The sequence below is a fragment of the Chlorocebus sabaeus genome, chromosome 1 (genome assembly GCF_047675955.1).
Source record: "Chlorocebus sabaeus isolate Y175 chromosome 1, mChlSab1.0.hap1, whole genome shotgun sequence".
NCBI classification, from domain to species: domain Eukaryota; kingdom Metazoa; phylum Chordata; class Mammalia; order Primates; family Cercopithecidae; genus Chlorocebus; species Chlorocebus sabaeus.
Window position 1 is genome coordinate 45,631,768 of NC_132904.1, and position 27,449 is coordinate 45,659,216.

A 27,449-nucleotide genomic window follows, 5' to 3' on the forward strand; every position below is an offset into this window, starting at 1 on the left:
CATGGTTTAGATCAGTGGTTCTGAGAGTAGGAGGTGGGGAGCCCCCTAGGAAACATGTGAAATAATGCTAGAGTATGAGCCAGAAGATTGAGACTCGTATTCTATTTATTATCTTTTTAGTGCATCATTGTGAATATGTTTTATAGAAACCTGTGTGTATGTTTGTGCATGTGTGTATTGCTCAAAAATTTTTTATGAGGGGACCATGATCAAACAAATTTTGGAACCACATTGTGGAAGTGTTTTGGGTTAGATCTGGGTTTGTATTTCCTCGTCACCTTTGTGATGTGTGTTTCCCCATGACTTACTAATTTTTAGTTATCTTAGGGAATACAAATGAGGAAGCAGTGGATTCTAGTCCTAACATAGCCATGAACTTCCAGTTGACCTCACTATGTGGCGTGAGAGATTTAGCTCATTTTTCGTGGACTGCATTTATTTCACTCTTCATTCATACCATGGGAAGAAGAATAATGCCTTCCTGACAAAGTTTTTGTGATGATTAAATAAATCACTGTTTCTAATTGAGCTCTCTTTTTCTGATTTGGGGTATAAAGGTAGTGTTTTAAGGCATATGTTTTCAGGTCACCCTCACTGTCCTGCTTTGCGCTTTTGCCTGGTCTCCATCATGCCCTCTGTTTCTCAATGGTTCACTCGTTTATGGTAATTCTGGGAACAATGAGGCAGAAACAGCAGGGTCCAGTCCCAGCACCACCAATTCACTTACCATTGAGTGGACGTTCAGCTGGTACTGATTGAGCACCCTGCTGTGTGCCCAACACGGGCTTACTGTCATCTATTCCTTATAGCATCTCAAAAGGGATTTAGGAATTTCTTCACTTTTCAGATGCAGAAGATCTAGAGCAGTGCTGTCCAAGAGGCCTTTCTGCAAGCAATGGAAGGATTCTATAGCTATGCTGTTCACTGTGGAGGCACTAGTCCCACGTGGCTCTTAAGTATTTGGAATGTGGCTTCTATGACTGAGAAACTGACTTTTACACTCTACTTATCTTAAATAATTTCAACTTAAATAGCCATGTGTGGTTATGGCTACTGTGTTGGACAGCACAGTGCTGGAGAATGCCAACAGACCCTAGAACTCCAGAAAGTGACTTAAAAGAAAATAAATTAGAGAGAAGACTGAAAACAACACCATGAAAAGCAGTGTCCATTAACAAGTGAGGAACTTCGAAGAATTCCAGAGAGAAAGCAGAAAGCTGTGGATTAACAGCGAGAAGGCCTGGCCACAGGCAGTGTAGTAGCGTGTGGCCAGGCAGGAGCTGTCCTGGGACATCCCAAACTTGGAATCAGAGGATGTGCAGAGTGGGAGGCACCCTGGGCTATCACAAGGTTGATGGATAAGAAGATGGGTCCAGGGCTAGGAGCTTTCCTCACTTTCCAGTGTGGCTCCAGACTAAGGGGCCAGAAATTCCAGGGAACTTCCCATAGAACCAGTGACCTCCACAGGGAGTGGAAGAGCCCACACAGGAATCACACCACCACTGCACACACATGGTAGCAGGCTCCATCCCTGCCCCACAGTCCCTGCGGGAAAGCTCCTTTAATCAGAGGTGGTATCCACCAAAAGGAAAACAGAAATTCCCAAATGACATGGTAAACATGTAACCAAAAATCCCAAATATAGTTGAAAAACCAGCACTAAGAAGGTGAAACACCAAACTCAACACAAAAACGAACAAATATCCAAGAAAACAGAATTGGTAGAGTAGAGCAAACAAAGAAGACTTCCCCCAAGTTAGTATAATGAATATCCTCAGAGAGATACAAGATGATATGTCATTTATAAAGCAAGGATGGGCTACATGAAAAAATTAGGTATCTTAAAAATTGTAAATGTAATTATTTTAAAATCAGTAGATGAGCTGAGTAGCTCAAAACGGGACTGTATTTGGAGGTAGGGTTCTTAAAGAGGTAATTAAGTTAAAATGAAATCATATGGGTCAGGCCTAATCCAATATGACTGGTGTCCTTGTAAGAAGAGGAAATGCAAATTAGTTCCATGTAAGATTGAGCTAAGGAATTCTCCTTGAATAAACATAAAAGGACAAAGAAATTCTAACTTCTAATGAGAATTTCAGCAAGAGGAAACAGATTAAATAGAGGGAGGGATTAATGAGAGAAATAATAAAAGGAAATTTCCTAAAGCTAAGAAAAGTAAGTTTTCAAGTTGAACTCATCCACTAAATTTCAAGCAAAATAAGATTTAAAAGGCCCTAACACAGAAAATTGTCATAAAATTCAAGAGAAGATCCTAAAAGTTTCTACAGGAAACAAGTCAATAAAGGAACATGAATATGACTGGCACCAGAACTGTCATGTACGTTACTAAAAATAATTGAAGAATTTTTTCAAAAGTCTGACTGAAAATTATTTTGAATAGAGATTCCCAAATCTAACCAAACTAGCATTCAAGTGAAAGCAAAATGAAGACTATGAGGGGCGGAATTGTGTCCCTCCAAAATTCATATGTTGAAGTCCTAACTCCCTGTAGCTCAGAACGGGACGGTATTTGGGGGTCGGGTTCTTAAACAGGTAATTAAGTTAAAATGAAATCATATGGGTGGGTCCTAATCCAATATGACTGGTGTCCTTGTAAGAAGAGGATATTAGGACACAGATACGCAAGGCAGACGATGTGCAGATACAGGGAGAAAACAGCCTTCTACATTCAGAAGAAACCAACCCTGCCAACACCTTGGTCTTGAACTTCCAGACTCTGGAATTGTGCGAAAATAAGTTTCTGTTGTTTAAACCAGTCTGTCTATGGCATTTGTTACATTATGTGATAATTCAGTAAGTTTACGGCAGACTCTCTCAATGAATTCATCGAGAATGATTTACCTCACACACACATGCACACACACAGAATTAAAAATGTAAGATACAAAAAGTAAATAATAGTAATTGGGAGGCTGAGGCGGTTGGATCACCTGAGGTCAGGAGTTCGAGATCAACCTGGCCAACATGGTGAAACCCCACTTCTACTAAAAATACAAAAATTAGCCAGGCATGGTGGTGGGTGCCTGTCACTCCAGCTACTTGGGAGGCTGAAGCAGGAGAATCACTTGAACCCCGGAGGCAGAGGTTGCAGTGAGCTGAGATCGTGCCACTGCACTCCAGCCTAGGTAACAAGAGTGAAACTCCATCTCAAAAAGCAAAACCAAATGAACAAACAAACAAGAAAACAGTAACTGAGTGAAGAAAGCACTAAAGTTTATAATTCGGTTTAAGTAAGTACTAATCCATAATGAACAAAACTAATTTCAATCCAAAACTAAAACTACACATCATGTTGTGGGCAGGTGTGTAAAGGCAAGTTCAGAGTGTGCAAAGAGGGCAAGGCGTGAGGGTGAAAGTGCACCATTCATTTCAAGCAAGGAAGCTCCTTTTATTTTTTAATGCTTAATTATAACTTTATTTTTTCCTTTTTTCTTCTAAAAAAATAAAACGGGATACGTATGCAGAGTGTGCAGGTTTGTTACATAAGTATACGTGTGCCATGGTGGTTTCTGCACCAATTGATCCATCCTCTAAGTTTCCTCCCCTCACCCATCCCCCACCCCACAACAGGCCCTGGAGTGTGATGTTCCCCTCTCTGTGTCCATGTGTTCTCATTATTCAACTCCCACTTACGAGTGGAAGCTCCTCTTTTATCTGTTTTATATACTGATATTCCTCTTAAGATTATCTATAGAAAAAAGTATTCTAATGCAAACATGCACACAAAAAAATTTTAAAGGTACTATTGGTTGGCCAGGTACAGTGGCTCAAGCCTGTAATCTCAGCACGTTGAGAGGTAGGCAGATCACTTGAACCCAAAGTTCGAGACCAGCCTAGGCAAAATGGTGAAACCACATCCCTATAAAAAGATTACCCAGGAATGCTGGTGTGTGCCTATAGTCCCAACTACTGGAGAGGCTGAGACGGGAGGATTGCTTGAGCCCAGGATGTGGAGGCTGCAGTGAGCTGTGATCATGCCACTGCACTCTAGCTTAGGTGGCAGAACGAGATCCTTTCTCTAAACAAAGAAACAAACAAACAAATAAAAGCCACTATCCTAGACGATTTCTAAAGTCCTTTGTAGCTTTAACTTTCTAAGATCCTCATGATTGCCTCATCTCTATGATGAAGATGCCATTCAGTGAAAACACAGACTGAGGATATCTCATAGAAGCCTATACTACGGCTGTCTTTGTGAAATTGCCACAACCTTCTTGACAGTGAAATATTCTGTCATTCAACCAATTGCTTTGTGAGCAGGTAACTGAAGGGCTAATATCAGGTGTGAGGGCTGGATCATAAACCTCCAGGTTGGGTTCTACACGCACCTTACCTCAACATCCGGGTCAACACGAGTGAAAGGTGCTCGGTGCCTCAGTTTCCTCATCTATAACATGAAGAATTGGTCTTCACATCTCTGAACCTCTTCTCAGCTTTTCAATGCTATAATTTATATCAGTCCCTGGTGCTTGATCAAATCTAAACTGTGTGAATTCCAGGCAAAGAGAAATTAGACCTCCAAAGAAAATATGGGTATACAGAGACATGTCAAGACGTTATAAATATAATGTGGTGATGATAAATATGCACTGCTGTGTCACATTCTTAAACAGAAAAAGACAATAACAAAGTAACTCAAAACTTTTTAGAGAAAATTTTGTTTCCTAGGATAGATGGAGCGACAGGTTCCAAGTGATGTACCAACCTTTTTTTCCCCAAGCTTCTTTGAAGAGATTATCTAAGTATCGTTTCAGACACCCATCACCCTTATTTTTAGCTCTGAGTTCTCTTCACGAGTGTGGTGACCTGTGGCTCTGAGTTCCAGAGGCTCCCAGATATGGCACATGACTCATTTGGAGGTACCTTGCATTGATTTCCAGGAAGGTCAGTGGGGTGGGGGCCTGGAGAAATGATTTTCAATGTTAAACCCCTAGCTCTTGTTCCTGTTCCAACCACTTGATCAGAAATGACACACTTCATAAATTGATCCCTTGGTGCCATAAGCAATTGGCAGTGAAAATAGAACCCAAGTGAGATGGTTCTCCAAGAGGCTCACAGCTGGCTGGGGGGTTGGGGGAGACAAAACTCAGGGCTTTGGTCACAGGCTATTTTCAGCCTCTGATAGCAGTTGTGTTACTCACGTCTCATTCACCCTCTCCCTCGGCCTCCCTCCTGCCCTTCCCCCAGCAGGCCAAGGCTGGTGACAGCCTTCATATATTTAAAGAGGACAAGAGCCCCTCAGACTCAGTTGAGCTGAACGGAAACCACACAGGCAGGTGAGTGGAGCGAGGTAGACATTCGGGCTGGAGGTGGGTTGGTTCTGTGGCTGGTTTGGACTGCAAAGGGTCCTATAGAGTAAGGGCACATCTTACACCTCAAGCGCCAGCACCCTCTCTGGTTCTGTGCAAGGAGATTCAAGTTGTGCTTGGCTCTGGTGTGGACCTAGCAGGTAGTAAAAAATTCCTGCAAGGATGGTTAATATTTGGGGGGCTTAAGGGACCTCACAGGCAGATAAATGAGTAAGGGGTTATTCTCATTATAAAATTACTTATGTGGTGGAATTACGTTTCCTGTCGTTGTTGTTGAAACAACTGGAAAGCGGGAGGAAACAATGCAAAGTCTGCTGACCTTCTAGTCCTACAACCACGACATAATTCATGGATGACAGACTTTGAGAAGGTTCCTGCCCTCAGGGGCTTGGTCTCCTCTTCTGCAAGGATCAATATAAATTGGCGACATTTTTCCTAACTGTAAAGTACTGCACAGATACAAAGCGATAAGCGATTGTACTAGATGCAATATATCAGACAGCTTTCCCATGCTCAAATTAGCTGGAATTGTGTTATTCAAAAGGTCATGGTGAATGACTGAGATTTTGGGCTTGTTGATTTTAAATCGATGTTTGTATCCCAAAGATGTTCAGCAACAAATTTGCTTTTAATCATTTGAAATTAATCAAAACTGGACCCCAAAAAGACACTGCTATGTTGAAATACATTAAAAGCTCTATTAAATGGGAGGGATAGTTCAGCCAGTGGTCAGGATTCCCACTGTTTCCTCTAGGTTTTAGTCAAGGACTTTTTAAAATACCCCAGTGAATGACAGCCATAGGTGTGACTGAGAATAAGAAGTGGTATTAAGCAATGGTCTGAGTGGAAATGCTGCTGAAAGCTCCAAGCTGCTGCCTCTAATTTCTGCCCTGTTCCTTAACCAAGGTGGCGACTCCTCCAAGAAGGAGGACTTGAGTTACTGGTCTGAGGAACCTTGTCTCTGCTATACAATTCAATGTAATTTAATAAGCGTGTATGGATCATCTCCTATGTCGGGGCTGGAGGGAGGTAGAGGCAGCTCTATGCAGGGAAGGGTGAACATAAACAGCAAGAAGAGTGGGGAATTGGGGATGGCCTGTGTCCTCAGTTTATATCTGGGATTGAATCTCAATGCTGGGTACATCCAATTCATCACAATGCATGTAGAACTGCTTTACAACCCAGAAAATGTGAGGGCGTCTTCTAACTTGGCTTTGGTCCCTTTCTGAACAACTCGGTCGTTTGTGGTCGGTGGCAATGAGCCCAGGCTATTGGGCAGGAGGTAGCTGAGTCCCTGGGGTTCAGGCAGACAGGTGCTCTGCAGCCCAGACACATATGTCATCCATCAGAGAGAAGAGACACAGGGCAGGGGACAAGGAAGAGAGGGAGGGAAGGAGAGAAGGAGGGAAGGAAAGAGAGAAGGAGGGAGGGCGGAAGGGAGGAAGAGAGGAGGGAAGGAAGAGGGAGCTGCAGCAGCATTCAGCCGGCAAATAGCCAAAATCCCCTTGGAGGAAGTGGAGACAGAATCTTGACAGAATACAAACTCAGAAATCCTGGGAACTTCAAGAAGAAAATAAAGATAATTGGTTATAGAACCAGTTCAAATTATAGCTCTGAATATCACTTAACTTCTCTGAGTTTCCATTTTCTGAACAATAAAATTAAGGATAGGCTATCTCTATCAAAGGAATGTGTAAGAATTGAATGAGATAAAGTACAGGAAAGTACTTTTGTAAAGTTTAATATAACCGTACAATTATGTGAGGCCGTTGAGAAAAGGCATACAGCCAAACCCAATGGGTTTTGGGAGGGTTTCCTGCTAAGTACAAGCGTGCTGATAAAAGTCCAGAGGTCAGAGTGGGTAAGAAGCTGACCAGGAGTTAGAAGATAATTAATTTGTTTTACAAGAGGAAAGACCCAGAGCTAGGAATATAATACACAGGAAATATAAGTCCCGAGGCAGGCAGATTTCCAGTTACAAGTGTGCTGTTCAGATATCTGTGAATAAATACTGTATAGAGGGTTGGGCTTCATAGTCAAAGAGAAATGTGATGCCTGCAAATGTGAAAAACTGCAGTTATTCATCCCAGTGAAGAATGGCAGGAAGGGAGACAGTAATGATCTTGAAGGGCATGGAGGATGGAGCCTTTTCTGAGCTTTACGGTGGGAAAGGGTTGATCATGAGCTGATGGTTGTTTCTGGCCCTGGGCAGGTGTGGAACAAGTACTGCCTTACTTAGGGGTCACAAAAAGTTCTGCAAAACTCATTTTTCAGAGGAAGAAACTCAAGTTCAAGAAAGAGTAGGAATTGCCCAGCATCACATGGCTGAGAAAGCGGCAGAGCCAGGAGGTAAACTGGGATATGATGTGATCTTTAAAAATAAATTGTGGAGGTCAAAATAGGACAAAGAGTGAGTTTTGGGGAGTAAAAGTTGGCCACACTTCAGATATAATTTCAGAAAAGGTGTAAGATGCCCATGTTCTACAGCCTTCATTTAATGTGTGTCTACCATGTCTGAGTTTAAAAGGGGGTGATAACCAACAGTCGGATTTATTTCCATGCTGGCAATGAGCAACCTGTGCTTCCTGGGCTCTGTAAAAGGGCCTCTGGCTGGAGGACGTCATATATCTGGGTTCAGAAGCTCAGGAGGAAGCAGCCACTGACCTTGAATGTCCTACACCGAGAACTGAAAGGCATGAGCTCCTCCGGGCCACGCCTCCAACCCAATCCAACAATGCAAGGGGGCTGGCCAACTCTCACCCCGACCTGGGCACACCTGTCCCGGGTCATGGCACACTCTGAAGGCTGAAAAACAAACCTGATTCACAGTCTGAACCAGAAGAGCCATGGAGAACAAGCAGGGAGTGAGTTGTTTATTCTAAAAGAACGGACTTGAAAACTGGAGATAGAGTAATAACAACAATAACAGTCATGATGCAAGTAACTACAATTATTCAATTCCTGCTAGGTATTAAGTAATTCTATATAGTGTCTCAGCCATTATTACCTTCTTTAACCTGAAAACAACCTTCCCAGACAAGCTTTCTCATATTGTCTTTACATGAGGACATGCGTTGAGGACACTAGGTCAGAGAATTTGACCAACTTGCCCAATGTTCAACAGTTAGTGTTTCTGAATTTAAGCTTGGTTCTTCCAAAGCCCATGCTTTTTCACTATGGCTATATCATCTTTCTTACCCAAATTAAGAGTGAATAAAGGAGAGGGTTTGAGAGGGCACCCCATTGGACAGCTTTTCTGCAAGGTGAGGTTTCAATCACTTTTCAGATCCTTAAATCTGTCTCAGGGTTTGAAGGACCCTTGAAGGGGCTTTACTGTATAGCAGCCACTTGGATGTCCGTCCCCACCTGCGCTGAAAATCGATAGCATGGGAGAACTCTCCAGTTCCAAGGAAGCCTTTTCCATGTTGAACAGCCGTAACTCAGAAAGTCATTGATTTCAGTGAATGAATTCAGTTTCCCTGTTAGTCCCACCCTTGAGTATCCTCCATGTCCCATGGAGAGACAATGGATCCGTCACATCTCAATTCCCATCAGCTGGGAAGTCTGGGTAGTGGAGGTGCTGACCCTTGTCCTCTCTCCAGTGTTATAAACAGGAGCATGAGATACAGAACCAGCTTAACTGGGGGTTGAATGGCAGCTCTTCTAGTTACTAGCTGTGTGATCTTAGAAAAGCTACTTAAGCTCTCTGTTCAGTTCTCTTATCCACAAAAATGGAAATAAAATTTGCTCTGGGCAGCTGTTGTAAGTATTAAAATATCATATATGTAAAGCAACTGACAAATAGTAAATGATAAATAGTAACTAATATTAATGTAAGAACACGGTTTTGGAGTCAGAGAAACATAAGTTCCAATCTACTCATGTGACACATATCAGTCCCAAGAACTTGGACTAATGTAATTTCCCAAAGCCTCCATTTCCTCATCTGTAAAGTAAATGTTATAATAGTACCTACCTTGAAGGTTGTTGTGAAGATTAAACGATACCCAAGGGCAGTGCTCCAGGCATGTTAGATTCAATAACACAGTTAGAAACGACTATTAATATTACTTAGATTCCATATATGTGTTCCTATGATCCAAAATCTTTGCTTCAGCCAGTGTAGACAATTTAACTCACTGCATGAAATCAAGCATCTAGTAGGATGACCAACTGAGCCAGCACTGAGCTGAAAATGGTGGCATTGTGGCACTGTGGCTTGAGGTCTCTGCCCAAAGTCATGGCCTAAAGTTCCCTCCTGGGTGCTCATTTTATGTACCCACCAATTTTGCCCTAACTCATCATTGTTCAGTTTTACAGTTGGTAGTGAAAGAAGAGAGAGAGAGAGAGAGAGAGAGAGAGAGAGAGAGAAAGGAAGAAAGAAAAAAAGAAAGGAAGGAAGGAAGGAAGGAAGGAAGGAAGGAAGGAAGGAAAGAAAGAAAGAAAGAAAGAAAGAAAGAAAGAAAGAAAGAAAGAAAGAAAGAAAGAAAGAAAGAAAGAAAGAAAGAAAGACTAAAGAGAAAGAAAGAGGAAAAGAGGGAGAGAAAGAGAGGGAGAGAGGAAGGGAGGGAGGGAAAGGAAAAAGGAAGGAAGGAAGGAAGAAAAGAAGAGAGGGAGGGACGGAGGGAGGGAAGAAGCGGGGGAGGAAGGAAGAAATAGTTGGATTAGGAATAATGTGCCCAAGATACACAGTTCAGTTATTCTTTTGAAATTTCAGATTGATAAATGACAACTTAAGGTTGTGGCAGAACCTAATTGACTCTTACATTTTATACTACTCTACAATTTACAGAATGATTTGACAGTACTTGAACTAATACGGTCCTCCCAGCAATAGCGAAATAAAAAGGACTATTGCCCCCATTCTAGTGAGGACACTGAAGTTCAGAGAGATTGAATGGTTTTTCCCAGATCACACAGCTTCGAAGAGGCAAAACGGAACTAGAACTCCAGCCTCTGGCACCTGATCCAGTGCTTCTCCCACTGCCCCACTGAAGCACATTCCTAGTAAAATCTCTCGTATGGTATTGGTTAAACCTTAGTTTAAAAGTGGGCGCAAAGTAGTCTCTCACTGGGATCTGAGTATCCAAATCTGGAGTCCAGCCTCTTCCAAGTTGATGTCACAGGGCTGTCCGTTCTATCTCATCCTTGCAAATTCCAGACTGTACCCCGTTTCAATCTTGACCCACAATTTGTCGGTGACAACACAGTCATCTCAGGGACTGGCCTGGAGAGTCGTGCCAGGTGGCGTGATGGAGATTGTGACCCAGGTGACAAACAGGGCTGAGTGACGGGCAAGCCTATAATTGGTATCCCACCTTCAATGACCCTTGCCAGTACCAGGCAACGCTGGTAAACAAATGGTCCATCCCTTGGTACCTGGCCAGGGTAAACTCACATTCTGGGACTGTCTAGGGCAGTGTTGGGACACAAGAATTCCAAAGCAATGTGGGAAGCTGAAAAGGTTATGTTCATAAGCCAGGACCTAACTGGGATTTCAGATGGCAGCGCCTTAATTAGCACATCGGTGCCATTTGAGTAACCTAAAGCGAAGTGGGCAAAAATAACTTCTCAATACTGCTTTAAATTCCATCATACGCCCATGACCTTCACAATGGTCCTGTCCAGGAGATACTATTATCAACATTTTTTACCTGAGTTCAAGGTCGAGATTAGAATCCATGTCTCTGGAATGCCTTTTTTTTTTTTTTTTTTTTTTTTTTTTTTGGCGGAGTCTCACTCTGTCACCAGGCTGGAGTGCAGTGGCACAATCTCGGCTCATTGCAACTTCCACCTCCCGGGTTCAAGTGAGATTCTCCTGCCTCAGCCTCCCGAGTAGCTGGGACTACAGGTGCGTGCCACCACGCCCAGCTGATTTTTGTATTTTTGGTAGAGATGGGGTTTCACCATGTTGGCCAGGATGTTCTAGATGTCTCTTTTTTTTTTTTTTTGAGACAGAGTCTCGCTCTGTCGCCCAGGCTGGAGTGCAGTGGCCGGATCTCAGCTCACTGCAAGCTCCGCCTCCTGGGTTTACGCCATTCTCCTGCCTCAGACTCCCGAGTAGCTGGGACTACAGGCTCCCGCCACCTCGCCCGGCTAGTTTTTTGTATTTTTTTAGTAGAGACGGGGTTTCACCAGGTTAGCCAGGATGGTCTCGATCTCCTGACCTCGTGATCCGCCCGTCTCGGCCTCCCAAAGTGCTGGGATTACAGGCTTGAGCCACCGCGCCCGGCCGATGTTCTAGATCTCTTGACCTTGTGATCCACCCACTTCAGCCTCCCAAAGTCCTGGGATTACAGACGCGAGCCACCGTGCCTGGCCTGGATTCAGGATGCTTTAAAATATCCTCTGCTTTTTGACCTGTGAGACATCTTCTGTTTAGCCTCCATGGTTACATTCCCGTCTTCAGAAATGGAACTGAGCATCATTAATAGAATACTTACAGATTTCTATTTTAAATTTCAAGTCCTGATGATACATGTATGTCAGATATTTATGATCACTTAAAAACAACCAGTGCTAGGATACATCAGTTTGTGAAGGAGGTATTATCTGTAATCTTATTCTCATTTTGAAAAGTATGCCAAGGCAATGAATACACATACACACGCGTGCCCACGCCCAGATATATATGTATTTTTATCCCCCAAGAGGTATCTCTGTCTCCTATTAACTTGCAAGACATGCCAATGAAATCTCCACTGCAAATCTGAAATGAGAAATTTGACCTAAGGTTGTTTTCATTGAAAATTTCTATATCATTAATTTTACAAGTGTCACTGCCATATTCCTAGAGGAAATTTATTACATTTATCCTCTATTTTATATCATGCTGAAACTCAGGATCAAAATGAACATGAGCAAAATTATGTGAGTCTATTCTTTTCTAGAAAATGTATCATCTTTAATGAGAGAAGAATGGATTGTATAAAAAGAAGTTGGCTAAGAAAAATATCCCTAAATGCTTACTTTTGAAATACATCTTGGTTATAAATGAGAGGGTCCAGCAACCTTAAAAATCTATTCCAGCCCTGAAAGTCTATAGTTTAAATAGAGTCCAAAATAAACAAATCCAGGCTCTTTTAGAGGCTATTTAGACCTCTATGCTTTTCTGCTTGCTTTTTTTTCTGCATGATTTCATTAGCATTATTCCTTCCCACTTTTCTGTATCTGGTGAACTCCTATTCACCCTTCAAAACCCCATTTGAATGTGATCTCTTCTGTGACCCTCCAACAGTTCACTGCCTTCATCCCCAGTCTAAATGTGGGGAGCCACTCCCTCATTTGAGTTTCTGTAGCATGTCTCACAAGACTCTTCTCTGGTACACAGCATTCTGAATCTTGTCTATTTTTCACACACAACGTGGGCTTCTCAATGCCAGGGGTCACAAACTACTCATTTTTATAAGTTTTCTCCCTATCGTCACTGAGTACCTAGTGCAGTGCTTGACACATGATAGGCAGGTAGTAAATGCAGGGTGAATGAATGAATGAACGAATGAACGTGAGTTTTAATTCTAAACCTTCCAACTCAAAATCCATTACTTTTTCTAGTTTCCTAAACAACCTGAACTATAGAAACAGAAAAACTACATGCTTCCATTTTTAAAGAAATTCTTATTTATTTATTTTAGAGGCAGGGCCTCACTCTGTCACTTAGGCTGAAGTAGAGTGGTGTGATCATAGCTCGCTGAAGCCTGGAACTCCTGCGCTCAAGCAATTCTCCTGCCTCAACCTCCTGAGTAGCTAGGATTGATTATAGGACCATGCCACCACACCAGGGTAATTTTTTTGGGGAGTAGAGACAGGGGCCTCACTATGTTGCCCAGGCTGATCTCAAACTCCTGGGCTAGTGATCCTCCTGCCTTGGCCTCCCAAAGTCCTGGGATTATAAGCATGAGCCACCATGCCCAGCACAATGTTTCCTTTTTTAAAGTTCTTCTCTAAAATTTTACTGAATTAGCAGAAGATCCTACTTCTGTGAGAGGAAGGATAGGATGTTCCTGGCTAACCTCACAGTTTTTCTAAGCAGGAAAAGCTCTTTGGGGGAATATTTAGACAGAAACATTCTTTCTAGACCTAGTATCAGGTTCAGCGGTCTGTTTGCTATTTACTTTCTGTTTCTTAGCAAAAAACTGCCTTTGTTATGAGACTGTGAGATACAATCCGGACCAGTTGACCCAGGAGGGCTTAGTGTTAATCGCCAACTATTATAAGAAGGTGACTGGCTTCCCAGAAGAGAAAGTGAAGGTCAGAAGCAGCCACTCAGAATGGCTGGCTAGTGCTCCGTGACTTGACATACCAGGCTTCTTAGAAACCAGAGGATTCCGGTGAAAATTCAGCTCCCCTGGGCAGCTGAATTACAGAAATTTCATTTAACATCAATGACTTATTTTAGTTCTGCTTTGAGGAAACTGAAAACTTGGATTCATACTAAAAACATATGCAGATGAGGACAATTATTATTACTATTTTATTTATTTATTTTTTGAGATGGAGTCTCGCTCTGTTGCCCAGGCTGGAGTGCAGTGGCACAATCTTGGCTCCCTGCAACCTCCACCTCCTGGGTTCAAGCGATTCTCTTGCCTCAGCCTCTCGAGCAGCTGGGATTACAGGTGCACACCAACACACCTGGCTAAAAATTTTTGTTTAGGCTGGGCACGGTGGCTCACGCCTATAATTCCAGCCCTTTGGAAGGCCGAGGCGGGTGGATTACTTGAGGTCATGAGTTTGAGACCAGCCTTGCCGACATGGCGAAACCCCATCTCTACTAAAAATACAGAGGACAATTTTTTTTAAATAGTTTTCTTTGGTTAATATCTCTTCAATGTAATTCTGTGGTGAGGAGACAATGACAGTCGTGCGGCTGTGGCTATCAGCAGCTCCTTATAGCTGAATGTCTCCAAGAACGCAACAGGACAGGTCAGCACCATGGTCTTGCGCCTGTTGAGCACTGTGAACTCTGTGGGACCTTCCTGCACATCATGTCACTTGATTTTCTAAAGGACCCTGAAGCAGCAAGGAAAGGAACAACTGTATAGGTGAGAAAACAGGTATAAAGTTAAGCTATATAGTTCATCCTGATATGCTCAGCAGGTGGAGGGTAGCCCTGAAAGCAGAAAGCAGGTTTCCAACTACTGACCTAGTGTAGTGCCAATATATCTTATAGCCTGGGCAATTATATTCTTTTTTTTTTGTTTTTTTGTTTTTTTTTTTTTGAGACAGAGTTTGTGTAGCCCAGGCTGGAGTGCAATGCGCCATCTTGGCTGACTGCAACCTCCGCCTCCCAGGTTCAAGCAATTCTCCTGCCTCAGCCTCCCGAGTAGCTGGGATTACAGGCGTGCACCACCACGCCCGGCTAATTTTGTATTTTTAGTAGAGACGGGTTTCTCCATGTTGAGGCTGGTCTTGAACTCCTGACCTTAGGTGATCTGCCTGCCTTGGCCTCCCAAAGTGCTGGGATTATAGGCGTGAGGCACTGCGAGTCTAGGCAATTATATTCTTAAAAAGGAATGTACGAATATGAGGAATAACTCTGAATAGGAGGTTTTATATATTATTAATATACTTTTCTCTCAGCAAGATAAGCTAAGAATTTGCTACCCAAAATGTAGTCCACTGCCAGCAGCATGAATATTGGCTAGAGTCTGTTAGAAATGCAGAATTTCCTGCCTCTCCCCAGATCTACCAAACCAGAATCTGCATTTAGCAAGGTCTAAGGTGATTTGAAAAGCTCTTAGCTAGACAAGAAAATACCATCTTCATAGATGATTCCCAGTTCTGATGGGATAATTTTTTAAACTTGAGATGAAAAAAAAACAATATTTGTACATACTTTTATGTGCATGAAATCAGCCTATTCATTCCTTCCAAGAGCCCTGTGAAATACATAGGAATAGATGTTATTGAAATTTAACAGGAGAAGAAACTGAGTTCCCAAGTAGTAAAGTGATTACCCAAAGCCATTTAAGTGTCTGAGCTTATTGAATGACTAGTACACAGTAGCTGTTTGCTAAATGAATGAATAAATGAAACACTAAAAAAAAAATTGGGCTGGATCCTGGTCTTCAGACCACTGCACTATTAGAGATTGGTTCACTCCTGGGGCCACTTCAATGTAGGGTATTTGCTTTATGTCCCCTTAGACTTGACTTTGACCAGATAGTCTTCAAGATGCCAAACTGGGGCGGAGGCGCAAAATGTGGAGCCTGTGAAAAGACCGTCTACCATGCAGAAGAAATCCAGTGCAATGGAAGGAGTTTCCACAAGACGTGTTTCCACTGCAGTGAGTTGGGTGGACACCCTGCGGGCCCCTCAGCATCCGGACAGCATCACAAAGTTCACATTGAATCACAAACACTGTATGTCAGTGGTTCTCACAGTGTGGTCCCGGGACCAGCAGCATCAGCATCACCTTGGAACTGGTTAGAAATTTAACTCTTGGGCCCCACCAAGAAAAGATGGTGCTCTCCTGAACACCCTCGCTTCGACTACTTGCCCAGCTCAGAGGCCATTCATTTTCCCGTAGCCCAAAGTCAGAACAAACTAGCCTGTCACTGCTCTCTGTAGGGAAAACTTTGACCCCATGGCAACATTGACAACATGTGACTTGGCAGAGAAAGGAAGTCAGCACTTATCTGGAGCCAGGATGGATTTGGCTGTCTATGTTGCCCCTTCTGGTCAGCTGTGACTGAAGCCAGCTGTGACTGGTCTTGCCTGAGAGAGAACCTATATCAGGCAGGGGGGCAACACATGGCAACTCTGTATGTAAGAGTCAGAGAGGGAAGCATTTCAGGGCCTGGGCACCAGTAACTACGTGAAAAGAATCCTGACCATTACGCGCTAGACAACTGACTCACCAATGTCAAAAATGGGGAGAACCTTGAGACCTTGTGGTCCTCTGGGAGTCTGGCCCTGCCTGACTCATGTGACTTTGCACAAGTCATTTCTCACATCTAAGCCCAGGTCATATGCATCTGCGGTGGAGCCTTATACATGCACCTCTGCCTTTAGACTCCATGTCCAGTGCTCTTTGACGTGACTGCATTCTACACTGTTTCCTGGCACCTAGTCCTGTTTGGGAGAAAATTGGCCTTGGTTTTGAAATGACCACTTACCTTCTCTGCTTCCCTCCAGGAGGTCTGGCTTAAGGGCTAGCTCTGCTGGATATTTGCCAAGCCCCCTCCCCAACTAGTCCCCACTGCCACACCAGCACCCCCAAGCTTCAGCCCGGTAGCTGCAAGGCATCCATGCAATTGAAAAGAACTCCAAGGGCTGGACTCCATCTGTTGGAGCTTTTGTCTGAAGAGAGCTAGCATTCTTTAAAAAATAGGATTAGGAATGTTAGAAAGAATACTAGAATTAGAGTAAAAGGGACTCAGGTTTGAGTCTGGGCTCTGCCATGTACTCACTGAGATTTTGGGCAGGTCATTTCACCATGGTGAGCCTCAATTTCTCCATTTATAAAGCAAAGATGATTATACCTACTGCACAGGTTGTTACAAGGAGAAAACTGGGGGGTCTTGATCTGGAAATCCAGCCTTCTAGGCCTGTATTCTCGTTTGATCAACTTTGGTAACTGAGTGGGAACAGGAAATTGTAGGGAAGCTTTCCATAGTAGGGGGTGTCTTGTCTTTCCCAGGTAGCAGGAAGATGCTTTGTTCAAAGGAGTCATAGTAGAAGAGATTTGAGCGTTTTTTTGGTACATCCCTTTTAACCCTTTCATATTTCCTGAGAACTCGTTGATGGGATGAGGATTTGAGCAGCATACATTTCAGGAATGATGGATAGAAGCGCCCCAGAGAGGAGCACACTTTTCTATTTTATTACCACAAGATAATCGCCTGTCTGCAGGCAACTCTGCAGCTGCTGGAAATGGTGTTCAGAGACGCAGGGTCTACCTTACATTGTGCCCAGGCCAGTGTTCCCCTGACTTCTAGATAAATCTTCACAATTAAATCTCTAGACTAATTATGCAATCTAGAAAGTGAGTTTGCTGCCCAAAAGAAATAAATATAGTGCAAGCAACATATGTAAATTTCAATGTTCTAGTAACTGTAGTTTAAAAATAGTACAAATAAACAGACGAAACTAAGCTTAAAACATTTAACTCAATATATCCAAAACATTATCCTTTCAATGTACAAATGATCAGTGAGATATTTTACATGATTTTTGCATTTGTACTAAGTGTTTGAAATCTGATGTGCATTTTGTGCTTATAGCACAGCATGTGGCTGTGGCCACAGCACTGGACAGCACAGTTCTCCTTTGTCTGTTCACGAAAGCTCATCAGAAGCCAGGGAGTGGCTACAGAATTGGCCAGGGCACGATAGGGTATAGGCAGTCTTGGAGTGATGGGAATGAGCGCTGGACTAGGAGTCAAAAGAGCTGAGGTAAGCTGTGGCTCTGTAACCTACTATTGTATAATTGTGAACAACTCACTGATTTACACTGACACATGCATGCATTCATTCATTCATTCATTCATGTACTCAATAAATGTTTACAGAGGACTAACTCTGCCCCAGACCTTGTGCTAAATTCTGGGAATATTAAGACAAAACAGGCTTGCCCTCAAGGAACTCAGAGTCTTACATCAGCAAATATGTAAGCAGTTATTGTGGAGGATGGTAACTGACAGTAACAAGAAGGGTAGAGACAAGTATATACCTTCTATGTCTCAATATAAGACATTCTCCCCCAAATTCATCTTCATAAAAAAGATATACCTTGTGTTTAAAGCCTTATAAAGTCTCTCCTGCTATAAGACATTCTTCCAATTATTTTATTTACTGATTTAAACTTTTTTTGGTACAGATTTTTTTAACACTTACAATGTTGACAGAATAGCCTAATCAAGTACCAGAATAAACTCCCTTGCCCCGCGCTCATCAGCCCCTGGCTAATCCTACCTCATCTACAACCTTATCTTCTTCCTCCACTCCCATATTCAATTACTTTTTTTTTTTTTTTTAAGGAAAATATCATTTGAAGAAGGGATATTAGCCTGAAATAACCTCATTCAATGCTGGATTGCTTATAGGGATCATTTGATGGAACTGGTTTGTTTTTTAAAGGCAAATACATTTAATGCTGCATATTATTATTCCTGGGAGGGATATTATCTCACTATTATAAGCACTGAGCATCACTATAAACAACCTTTAAGAATCATTGTTGCAAAGCAATATAGCAAGTCGTTACATGGTGGAAATCCTATATCTTTTAAAAAATCTGCCCTAATGCTATGCTAATAGGTCCTTCTTGTTGAGATGCAATTTCTAGCTGACAACCTCCTACTCAGGTATAAAACAGGGCTGCCTCTTAAAATGTACGGACAGAAGTGAAGGTGAGTTGCTCAGAAAAGCTGGGCCAGCTGTCCCCAGAAATGATTCTGGTGGTGAGGGAGATGCTGATGTTGAAAATGCAAAGACAGAACTGAAGACAATTATTCCCCAAATTTATGTGAGATTAGAAAAAAGTAACCTTTCCAAATCAATATATTGTTGATTTATATTACTAAATTAAAATTATAAGTAGATATTTGACATTTTTATTTATATTTTTAAAAGTTTCTTTTTAAATTTGCAAAATAAATCTTTCTATAAATCCTCTCTTTGGAAAAATGAGGGCGTGATTGCCTTATATTTGAGGATACTTTACATTAGGTAACATACAGTAACCGGAAGCTTGAGCCAGTAGAAGCCTAAGGAGTTAATAAGGCAAGTCTATCCCCTTCCCCACCTCCTCTGCTTCCAGAATTTGACCAAAATTAGCCTCAATGGCAACTGTCTGCTTGAATATCACAGTGTCTTTCAAAGGCCATGGTAAGTATAGAAAATGCTCAATCCCGACTCTTTTATGATTAAGAAAAAAATAAGTTTCTCTCCTACCTTAACCCACCCACTGCCAACACGTGCGCACGCGCACACACACACACACTTCCCTGATGTCATTTAGGAAGGTTCAGGGATGCAGTCCTTAGCAGGTCCGAGACTATATATCTCGTTCTAATGCTAGCTTCCACCCTTTTCCAGCTGGGAACCATTGAACCCAATTTCGTCATCTGTGAGATTGGGACTGTCTTGGAGTGCACAACTCAGGACAGATGCTCTGGTCAGAATCAACATTGTATTCGTGGCTCAGGGGCCCCTCGTGCTGGGTCTCTGGCCCCGAGCATGGCATTGGGAGTGCAAGGAAGGGGAAAAGGATTTCAACTCCAATCCCATGACCCTTCCTTTTCCTGGCAGTGGCCTGCAGGAAGGCTCTTGACAGCACGACAGTCGCGGCTCATGAGTCGGAGATTTACTGTAAAGTGTGCTATGGGCGCAGATATGGCCCCAAAGGGATCGGGTATGGACAAGGCGCTGGCTGTCTCAGCACGGACACGGGCGAGCATCTCGGCCTGCAGTTCCAACAGTGAGTTACTGCCCTGCTCCCCCTTGCCTGTTAAAGTCTCCAATTATCAGGACAGTTCATTTCGTTCCCATAGCAACGTTTTCTGGAAGTGGGAGAATGGACTCTATTGTTGACTTGCCAACAATAGGAATACTCAGTCTGACCAAGTTCGAACAATGTGTCATCTCTCCAAAGATTCTCTTTAAATTATCTGCCTTTCTAAAGGGCAATTACTTTTACACCATGGCTCTTGGTTTGCATGTCAAGAGAAAACCCAGGATGTACAGATGTTCCATTGTTTGACCTTTGCAAAACTGCATGGAGTCTCCTTTCTTCCCCTTTGAGAGTTTCTGTGTAAATCACATAAATATGGCAGGGAAGCAATGGCCATTCTTTGTGTGCCTGTCACGAAAAGATTTCTTCTCTTGGATTGTAAGATGACAAATGCCCACATGGCAGGAGGAGTGTGTCTGCAGGGATGGGCTGTGCCTCAGAGTAAACAATCAGTCATGATTGGTTCCCTGGCTGCCTGTTGCCAATACAGTGCTAGAGTTCCCACCACATTATCCTAGGGAAGCTGGGGCATCACTCTGGTCACCTCCATCCACCAGTCTGGTCCCCTGGGTCCACTTTCTTGATAATCACACTGACCTCCAGCCCAGAATTGAGGAAATTTTGATGGCCACTGGCCTGACAATACCGTCTGGCCAGCTGACCTCCAGGCTCCGCTCTGCACTGGGATTGACCAGAAAGGCCCAGTCCAACCAAGGAAGTGTCCCATGGAGGGCCTCCCCCAGAGAGCACTTAGGCCGTCTGAGGAATCAGCTGATCCCTTCAAAAGAGAGGAAGCCACAGGAGGGCCTGGAAAAGTGGAGAGATGTGTGATTAGTCATCTTAGAGAGAAGGCTTCTTTTGTTAATTTTTCTTATTACTCAATCTCAAATGGAGACTCTTGTTAAGGAAGAAAATATGATACTAACTGCATTCTCTGCCTCGCCTTAACTGAAGTTCACTTTTCAACATTAGGGCTTCCTAGTGACGCTGTGCAAAGAGTAACAAGGTCTGAAGACCTAGGATTTCCCGCCAGTTCCATCAGTCATGAGCTGCCTGGCCTTGGGCAGTCACCCTCTGATCCTCACTCTCCTCCAACCAACCCTGCCTACTTTATAGGGTTGTGGTACAGCTCAATTGATATAACATACAAGCAAACACCAAAAGATACGAACACATGAGAGGCTATTATTAGGCCTCTATTTTGGACATTGTTCTCCTGGGACAGGTGACCCTTGGAGGCAGGACGACAGCCTCGCTTATGGTAAGGAATGCATCAGCTTATGGACTGTGGTTCATCAGGAACTGATTAGCACACACTGTCAAGATCCTGTCTTGCTCTGTAATTTTCACAGCTCTCTTTGGAAAGGAAGCAAGTGGCCTTGCAAATGGTGCAGAAAAACATAAGCATAGTAGTAATAACAACACAAGAACAACAATAACACAAGCTAACATAACTAGGACATTTGCCAAGTGCTTTACAACAAAAAGGAAAGCTCTAAGCTCTAAACCCATTTTAGCTAACTTTTTTTTTTTTTTTTTGAGATTGAGTCGCGCTCTGTCACCCAGGCTGGAGTGCAGTGGTGTGATCTTGGCTCACTGCAAGCTCCACCTCCCGGGTTCACGCCATTCTCCTGCCCCAGCCTCCCGAGTAGCTGGGACTACAGGCGCCCACCACCACGCCCGGCTAACTTTTCGTGTTTTTAGTAGAGATGGGGTTTCAACATGTTAGCCAGGATGGTCTCAATCTCCTGACCTCGTGATCTGCCCCCCTCGGCCTCCCAAAGTGCTGGGATTACAGGTGTGAGCCACTGTGCCCGGCCTTAGCTAACATTTATTAGCCCTTACTACATGCCAGGCCAGCACTGTTCGAAGTGCTTTACGCATGTCACCTCATTTAACCGTCTCAAAAACGCTGTGAGGAAGACACCACAATTATGCCTATTTTCCAGATGAGGAGTCCAAGGCACAGAGAAGTGAGGTCGCTTACTCCAGGCCACACAGCTCTTGTACTGTTTGCCAAGGGAAATCTACATTACATTCATCTATTTCCAACAGGTCCCCAAAGCCGGCACGCTCAGCTACCACCAGCAACCCTTCCAAGTTCACTGCGAAGTTTGGAGAGTCCGAGAAGTGCCCTCGATGTGGCAAGTCAGTCTATGCTGCTGAGAAGGTTATGGGAGGTGGCAAGGTAAGAGCTTCTGTACGAGCCAGACAGAATTTGCTTATCTCCACCAGGCCATTCAGGAGGAATGAGAGAAAACTTGGGAACTGCAAGCAGCTGTCATTCTCTCTAGCTCCCATAACCACTTTACAAACCACTCATCCTCAGCCACTTTCCCTGGCTGGGGCTGTCTGTCATCTAGCATTGCCCCTTGAAAGCTAGAACTGGTACAGTTTGATGCAGCAAGCATTATTCTACTAGATGGAAGGCACCCAGCTGAAAGTTCTGGGATACAAAGCAAAAGCCCCCCTACCCTCCAGTGTCAATAATCCCCGCAAAAGATGTCAGCCCCAGACCCACCCACCACTGCCTAACTCAACCTGTTGCTGCCATCACAACCAATGGATATAGCAGACGCCTCACAGCAGTGAGAAGCATCCTCACTTACAAACCTCCTGGCTCTCAGGAAAGTCATCAGACGTCTGAGACACTCATGCAAACGTGCTCCGCAAGTTCCAGTTTCAGGCCCAAAGCCTGGGTACTCACCAAAGGAGTCAGACCCAAGGAAAGAGAAAAATTCTGTTTATACCACATGGTGGGAGGAAGGGCCGTGGAGAGCATCTAACTTCAAACACAAGGGGAGGCTCCACCCTAAGACTGGCCATTTGAAGACATAGGAGAAGCCCTGGGCTGTACCTGGTAGACATGCAGATGTGCAGGAGGATGGAGATCTAGAACATCTAAATTGTGCAACTCTGCCATCAGAATTACACAGAGGAATTAAACCAGAGAGTTAAAACAAGGTTGAATTCCCTGGACAATTGCCTGATTTAATTTTTTCCTTCTTTAACTTTATATCCAACATAAACATCACCGAGTGCCCCCGCCCAAGTCCTTCTCTGACCAGTTCCGTTCCTTGGATCTTTTTGGCCTGAGGAAGCCCTTTTCTGTTTAGTCTATTCTGAAGGAAAACATATGCAAATCACCATGACAAATCCATTTACAGGCTTCTGAGAAGTGCTGGCTAAGGCCACAGCATCTCATTTTCTCCAAATCCCTGGAGAAATTATGGGGGCCCATTAGGTAAGCAAATGGTTAAGATGTGTCACTCCTCTGGATGCTGCTAGTCAGGGACTTGAAATGGAAACAGAATGTGTTGCCTACCTCACTAAATATGCAACTTTTCTGTGCCCCTCAGCCTTGGCATAAGACCTGTTTCCGCTGTGCCATCTGTGGGAAGAGTCTGGAGTCCACAAATGTCACTGACAAAGATGGGGAACTTTATTGCAAAGGTGAGTGATTCTGGAGACTTTCTTGAAATATGTTTTCCCTAAAAGGGCCTTTGGGAGGGGAAATTATTTCACGCCTGGAGGTCTTCCTGTGTCTTTCAGAAGGTATGGCTGCTCAGCCTGGGCAGCGCTGGGTTCTCAGAATGGGGAGCAAAACCATCTAAGGGGAGGGAACCTCCCACCTGACCCAGCTCTGGTCCTCTCCATTGGAGCACCTGGCAGAGACCAGATGCTTTCAGATGCTCAGTGGTTGGCGAAGTTAGGCACCTGGGGGAGTAAGGAAGAGGAGGAAACAGTGCCCTGCTTCTGGTCTTGGAAGAGGCCTCAGGCCAGGACAACTAACACCACACCCCCTTCCAAAAATTGAAACACCATCTTTCTGTTCACCTGAGTGGCAGAGGGGGGGACTGAAGGAGGGTGAACTCAGTTTGGCCTCCCTGGAGTTTATCACGACACATCTATCTCCCTCCTGCCTAACCCCACTAACAGTTCTGTTGTTGATGTTGCACATTACTTAGTGATCACAGGGACAGATCTGGTTTTCCTCCTGGTCCTTGCGGCTCTGCCTCTCGCTGCCTCCATAATCTGTTGGTGTTGTGGAGAAACAGGAGAGGCTTAGCTCCTTCTTGATACTATCAAAGGAAGGGATGCATTAGGGCCAAGGCAAGGTGTCCTCCACCCCTGAGCCTAGGCCTATTCTGTTGCTCAGTGGAGTTTCATCACTTAATGATGGTGTCTCCAGAATCTCCAAAGGAGTATGTTGGAATGAAGTGAGAGGAGCAGTGGAAAGGGAGTTAAGAGGGAAGACTTTATAAGTCAAAACTGTAGATTGCTGTATTAGTCTGTTCTCATGCTGCTAATAAAGACATACTCAAGACTGGGCAATTTATAAAGAAAAAGAGGTTTAATGGACTCACAGTTCCACAGGGCTGGGGAGGCCTCACAATCACGGCAGAAGTCAAAGGAGGAGCAAAGTCACATCTTATACAGCAGCAGGCAAGAGAGTAAGTGCAGGAGAACTGCCCTTTATAAAACCATCAGATCTCTTGAGACTTACTATCACGAGAACAACACGCCCCCATGATTCAATTATCTCCCACTGGGTCCCTCCCACAACAGGTGGAGATTATGGGAGCTACAATTCAACATAAGATTTGGGTGGGGACACAGCCAAACCGTATCAGCTGCCAAAGCTTTTCCTGTGATGACACAGGATGGGAACTAGCCCACTATCTGACAGATGGTTGCCGTCTCCTGGCAGTAGAAGACATAGGGGGTCCTCAGCCCTCATTGCTCATAATACCCTAAAATATTGCTGAAGTCAGTAGTGAAATTAACATGTAAATGAATAATTGCATTTCAAAGTGAAAAAAAAAAAAGCTATAGTAGAGAAACATTCACAATGCAGTCACCTAAAAAGAGGAAAGGAACCAGCGTGGGGTAATGGAGAAAGCTTCTCACAAGACTTGCTTCCTCTTCCTCTGAGGCTTGATGGGTGAATGTGGGTTTGGGAGGGGGCATTCCAGGAAGAGGGATCATTGATTACAAAGACACTTAAGCTGGGACATCATGGTTCATTCAGGAACTGCAAGTGGTTCTGCGTGCCTGGAATGTAGGAAGGGAGGCAGAGGTGGGAGGCAACAGGGGACGAGGCTGGGCAGGCAACCCAGAGGTTGCTGACTCAAATGAGAAAATATCTGCAAACACATTTAGTAAAGTGGCAAGAAGTGTAAACAATTTTTATTAACAGATCTAAGTATTGTTCAATTTATTTTAAAAAGTTAACTCATGCATACATCTTTTTTTATTATTCTTTTTATTTTTGAGACAGAGTCTTGCTTTGTCATCCAGGCTGGAGTGCAGTGGTGAGATCTTGGCTCACTGCAACTTCAGCCTCCTGGGCTCAAGCGATTCTCCTGCCTCAGCCTCCCCAGTAGCTGGGATGACAAGTACACGCCACCATGCCCAGCTAATTTTCTGTATTTTTAGTAGAGACAGGATTTCTGTATGTTGGTCAGGCTGGTCTCAAATTCCTGACCTCAGGTGATCTGCCTGCCTCGGCCTCCCAAAGAGCTGAGATTACAGGTGTGAGCCACCACGCCCAGCCAACTTATGCATAAATCTATCAAAAGGATGTCTCTAATACTTAAAGGACTGTGCCCAGACAGAAGACCCTGAAAAAAATGGCACTAACCAATGCATTGTCTCTCCCTTTATCCTCTTCTCATTCACAGTTTGCTATGCCAAAAATTTTGGCCCCACGGGTATTGGGTTTGGAGGCCTTACACACCAAGTGGAAAAGAAAGAATGAAGAGGTGCGCCATTTCTCAGATTTTTTGCGAGCCTAAAACACTTGCCAAGTAATCCTGCACAGATGGATACCTTTCCCCAAATAGCCTCTCCTTTGTAGTTGTACATTATTTGTTTCTCCTCAGAAGTGATCATGGCCTTTACTGAATGTTAGAAGAGGACTTTGGAAGAAAATTATGTGAAGTTTAATCTATAACAAATGCTTTATTATTTATAATGCTTGGAATGGGAGAGGCAATAAATAAATGTTTTAGTGCTATCTTGTATGGCTCTGGATATTTTATTTGAGATAGAAGTTTTCAAAAAACAAAGCTAGTTCAAAAAACGAGCTGCAGAGAATGTAATAAATTTGAATGTCAACTGAGAAAGGAGTGAGAAGGAAGAAACAACGGGCAAAGGAAAGCAGTCTTTCAGAATCTGTCAGCCAAGTGTCTTTCTAGTTACTGCTAATGGAGAAGAAAACAGGGGGTCTGGGAGAAAATAGAGAACATGATAGCAAAATCTAAAAGGAAAATCAAAACTAATAAAATTGCTGAAGAGTTGATCCTTTTGTCCTATCATGGGCTTTGTAATGTTACACATCTTGTGAAAACTCTGAAATGACAACAAAGCATGGCATTTGCCTCTGTATTATAAATGACATGAGGATGATTTTCTTTTATTCTAGACAATTCCCTGGGGTTTAGCAATTTTCTTAAGACTTCTACGTCAAATTGCCAGCCTCGCAAATGAAATGCAGCCAATTAGAAATGTCTTTCTCTGCCTCTTCAGCAAGTTTCAGCGGCTCAAGCACTTCTTGGGCTTCTGCTTTTAACAACCACAGCACTTCTCCCAGCACTGTGCAATTCAGAATTATTTGGAATACATGAAAGCAAGTGAAAATCTAGTGATAAAGAACTATAAAATACTTGGCTAAACCGTGGGTTTTTCCACGCTCCAAGTCCCCTGGGAAAGGCTTTCTTTGAAATGAGCATTTATTCAGTGCTGTTTATGTAGTGTCTTGGACAAGGCCCTACATGAGCTTTAAAACAGTATACGATCTTGGCACTATGCTTGGGATTTCCAGGTTTGCTGAGGGGTAAGATACATTTGAGAAGTGACCACAGGACAATGCAACCTCCTCCTCCTCTGCTGCATTTCACAGTGAGTCGCCCCACCGTCCATCTACCCAGGAAATCTGAAGCTAAAAACTTTAGCCATCCTTAGCTTTGCTCTCTTTCTCACCCCACCTGGCCTCACTTCTCAAGCCTCCTGGATTCTGACTCCAAATGTTTCTAGAATCCATCCCCTCCATCCCTCTTTTTAGGATGTGTAATAGTCTGTTAGGGTTGCCATAAGAAAGTATCACAGACTGAGTGACTTAATAGAAATGTATCGTCTCACATTTCTGCAGGCTAAAGTCTGAGATCAAGGTGTCAGCAGTGTTCGTTTCTTGGCTTGGGGACGGCTGTCTTCTCCCTTTGTCTTCACGTGGTTTTTACTCTGTGGGTGTCTGTGTCCCAATCTCCACTGCTTAGAAGGACACCAGTCATATTGGATTAGGGACCACCTGAATGGCCTCATTTTAACTTAATTACCTCTTTCAAGACCCTATCTACAAATGCAGCCATCACATTCTGAGGTACTGGGGGGTTAGGACTTCAACAAATAAATTTTGCAGAGACACAGTTCAGCCCATAACAGTGTATCACATAAAGACTTTCACAAATTGGCCTCGGCCTTACCCCTTCAACTTAGCTTCAGACAATCTCTTCCACACAAGTTCCAGCTACACTCAAAGACTTGGGGCTTTCCAAATATGCCCAGAACCCACACCCCATCATGCCTTTGCTAATGCTGTTCCTTTTGCCTAGAATTCCTGGAAGATGGGAACCTCCCCCCATCTCTACCCACTAATCCAACTTC

At 43.6% G+C, this 27,449-nt stretch overlaps 1 protein-coding gene across 2 annotated transcripts; it reads left to right on the forward strand.

Moving 5' to 3' along the window:
* The first annotated feature begins 15,447 nt into the window (after nucleotides 1–15,447).
* On the forward strand, nucleotides 15,448–26,184 carry CSRP3 (cysteine and glycine rich protein 3). 2 transcript variants are annotated; one of them, XM_008004488.3, is made up of 5 exons: nucleotides 15,448–15,615; nucleotides 19,583–19,751; nucleotides 21,840–21,972; nucleotides 23,144–23,237; nucleotides 25,469–26,184. In XM_008004488.3, exons 1-5 carry the CDS (start codon nucleotides 15,504–15,506, stop codon nucleotides 25,543–25,545), a joined length of 585 nt encoding a protein of 194 aa, XP_008002679.1. In that variant the 5' UTR covers nucleotides 15,448–15,503; the 3' UTR covers nucleotides 25,546–26,184. The 2 variants fall into 2 exon arrangements, with proteins under 2 accessions (XP_008002679.1, XP_037855505.1); XM_037999577.2 differs by lacking the exon at nucleotides 19,583–19,751 and having other exon boundaries at nucleotides 25,469–25,892.
* The last annotated feature ends 1,265 nt before the right edge of the window (nucleotides 26,185–27,449 follow it).

What these genes read in the sequence shown, in the direction of transcription:
- CSRP3 (XM_008004488.3), top strand. Translation starts at nt 15,504, where the DNA reads ATGCCAAACTGGGGCGGAGGCGCAAAATGTGGAGCCTGTGAAAAGACC. An exon ending in AGGTTATGGGAGGTGGCAAG is followed by an intron (nt 21,973 to 23,143) that starts GTAAGAGCTTCT and finishes TGTGCCCCTCAG; the next exon opens with CCTTGGCATAAGACCTGTTT. An exon ending in TGGGGAACTTTATTGCAAAG is followed by an intron (nt 23,238 to 25,468) that starts GTGAGTGATTCT and finishes TCTCATTCACAG; the next exon opens with TTTGCTATGCCAAAAATTTT.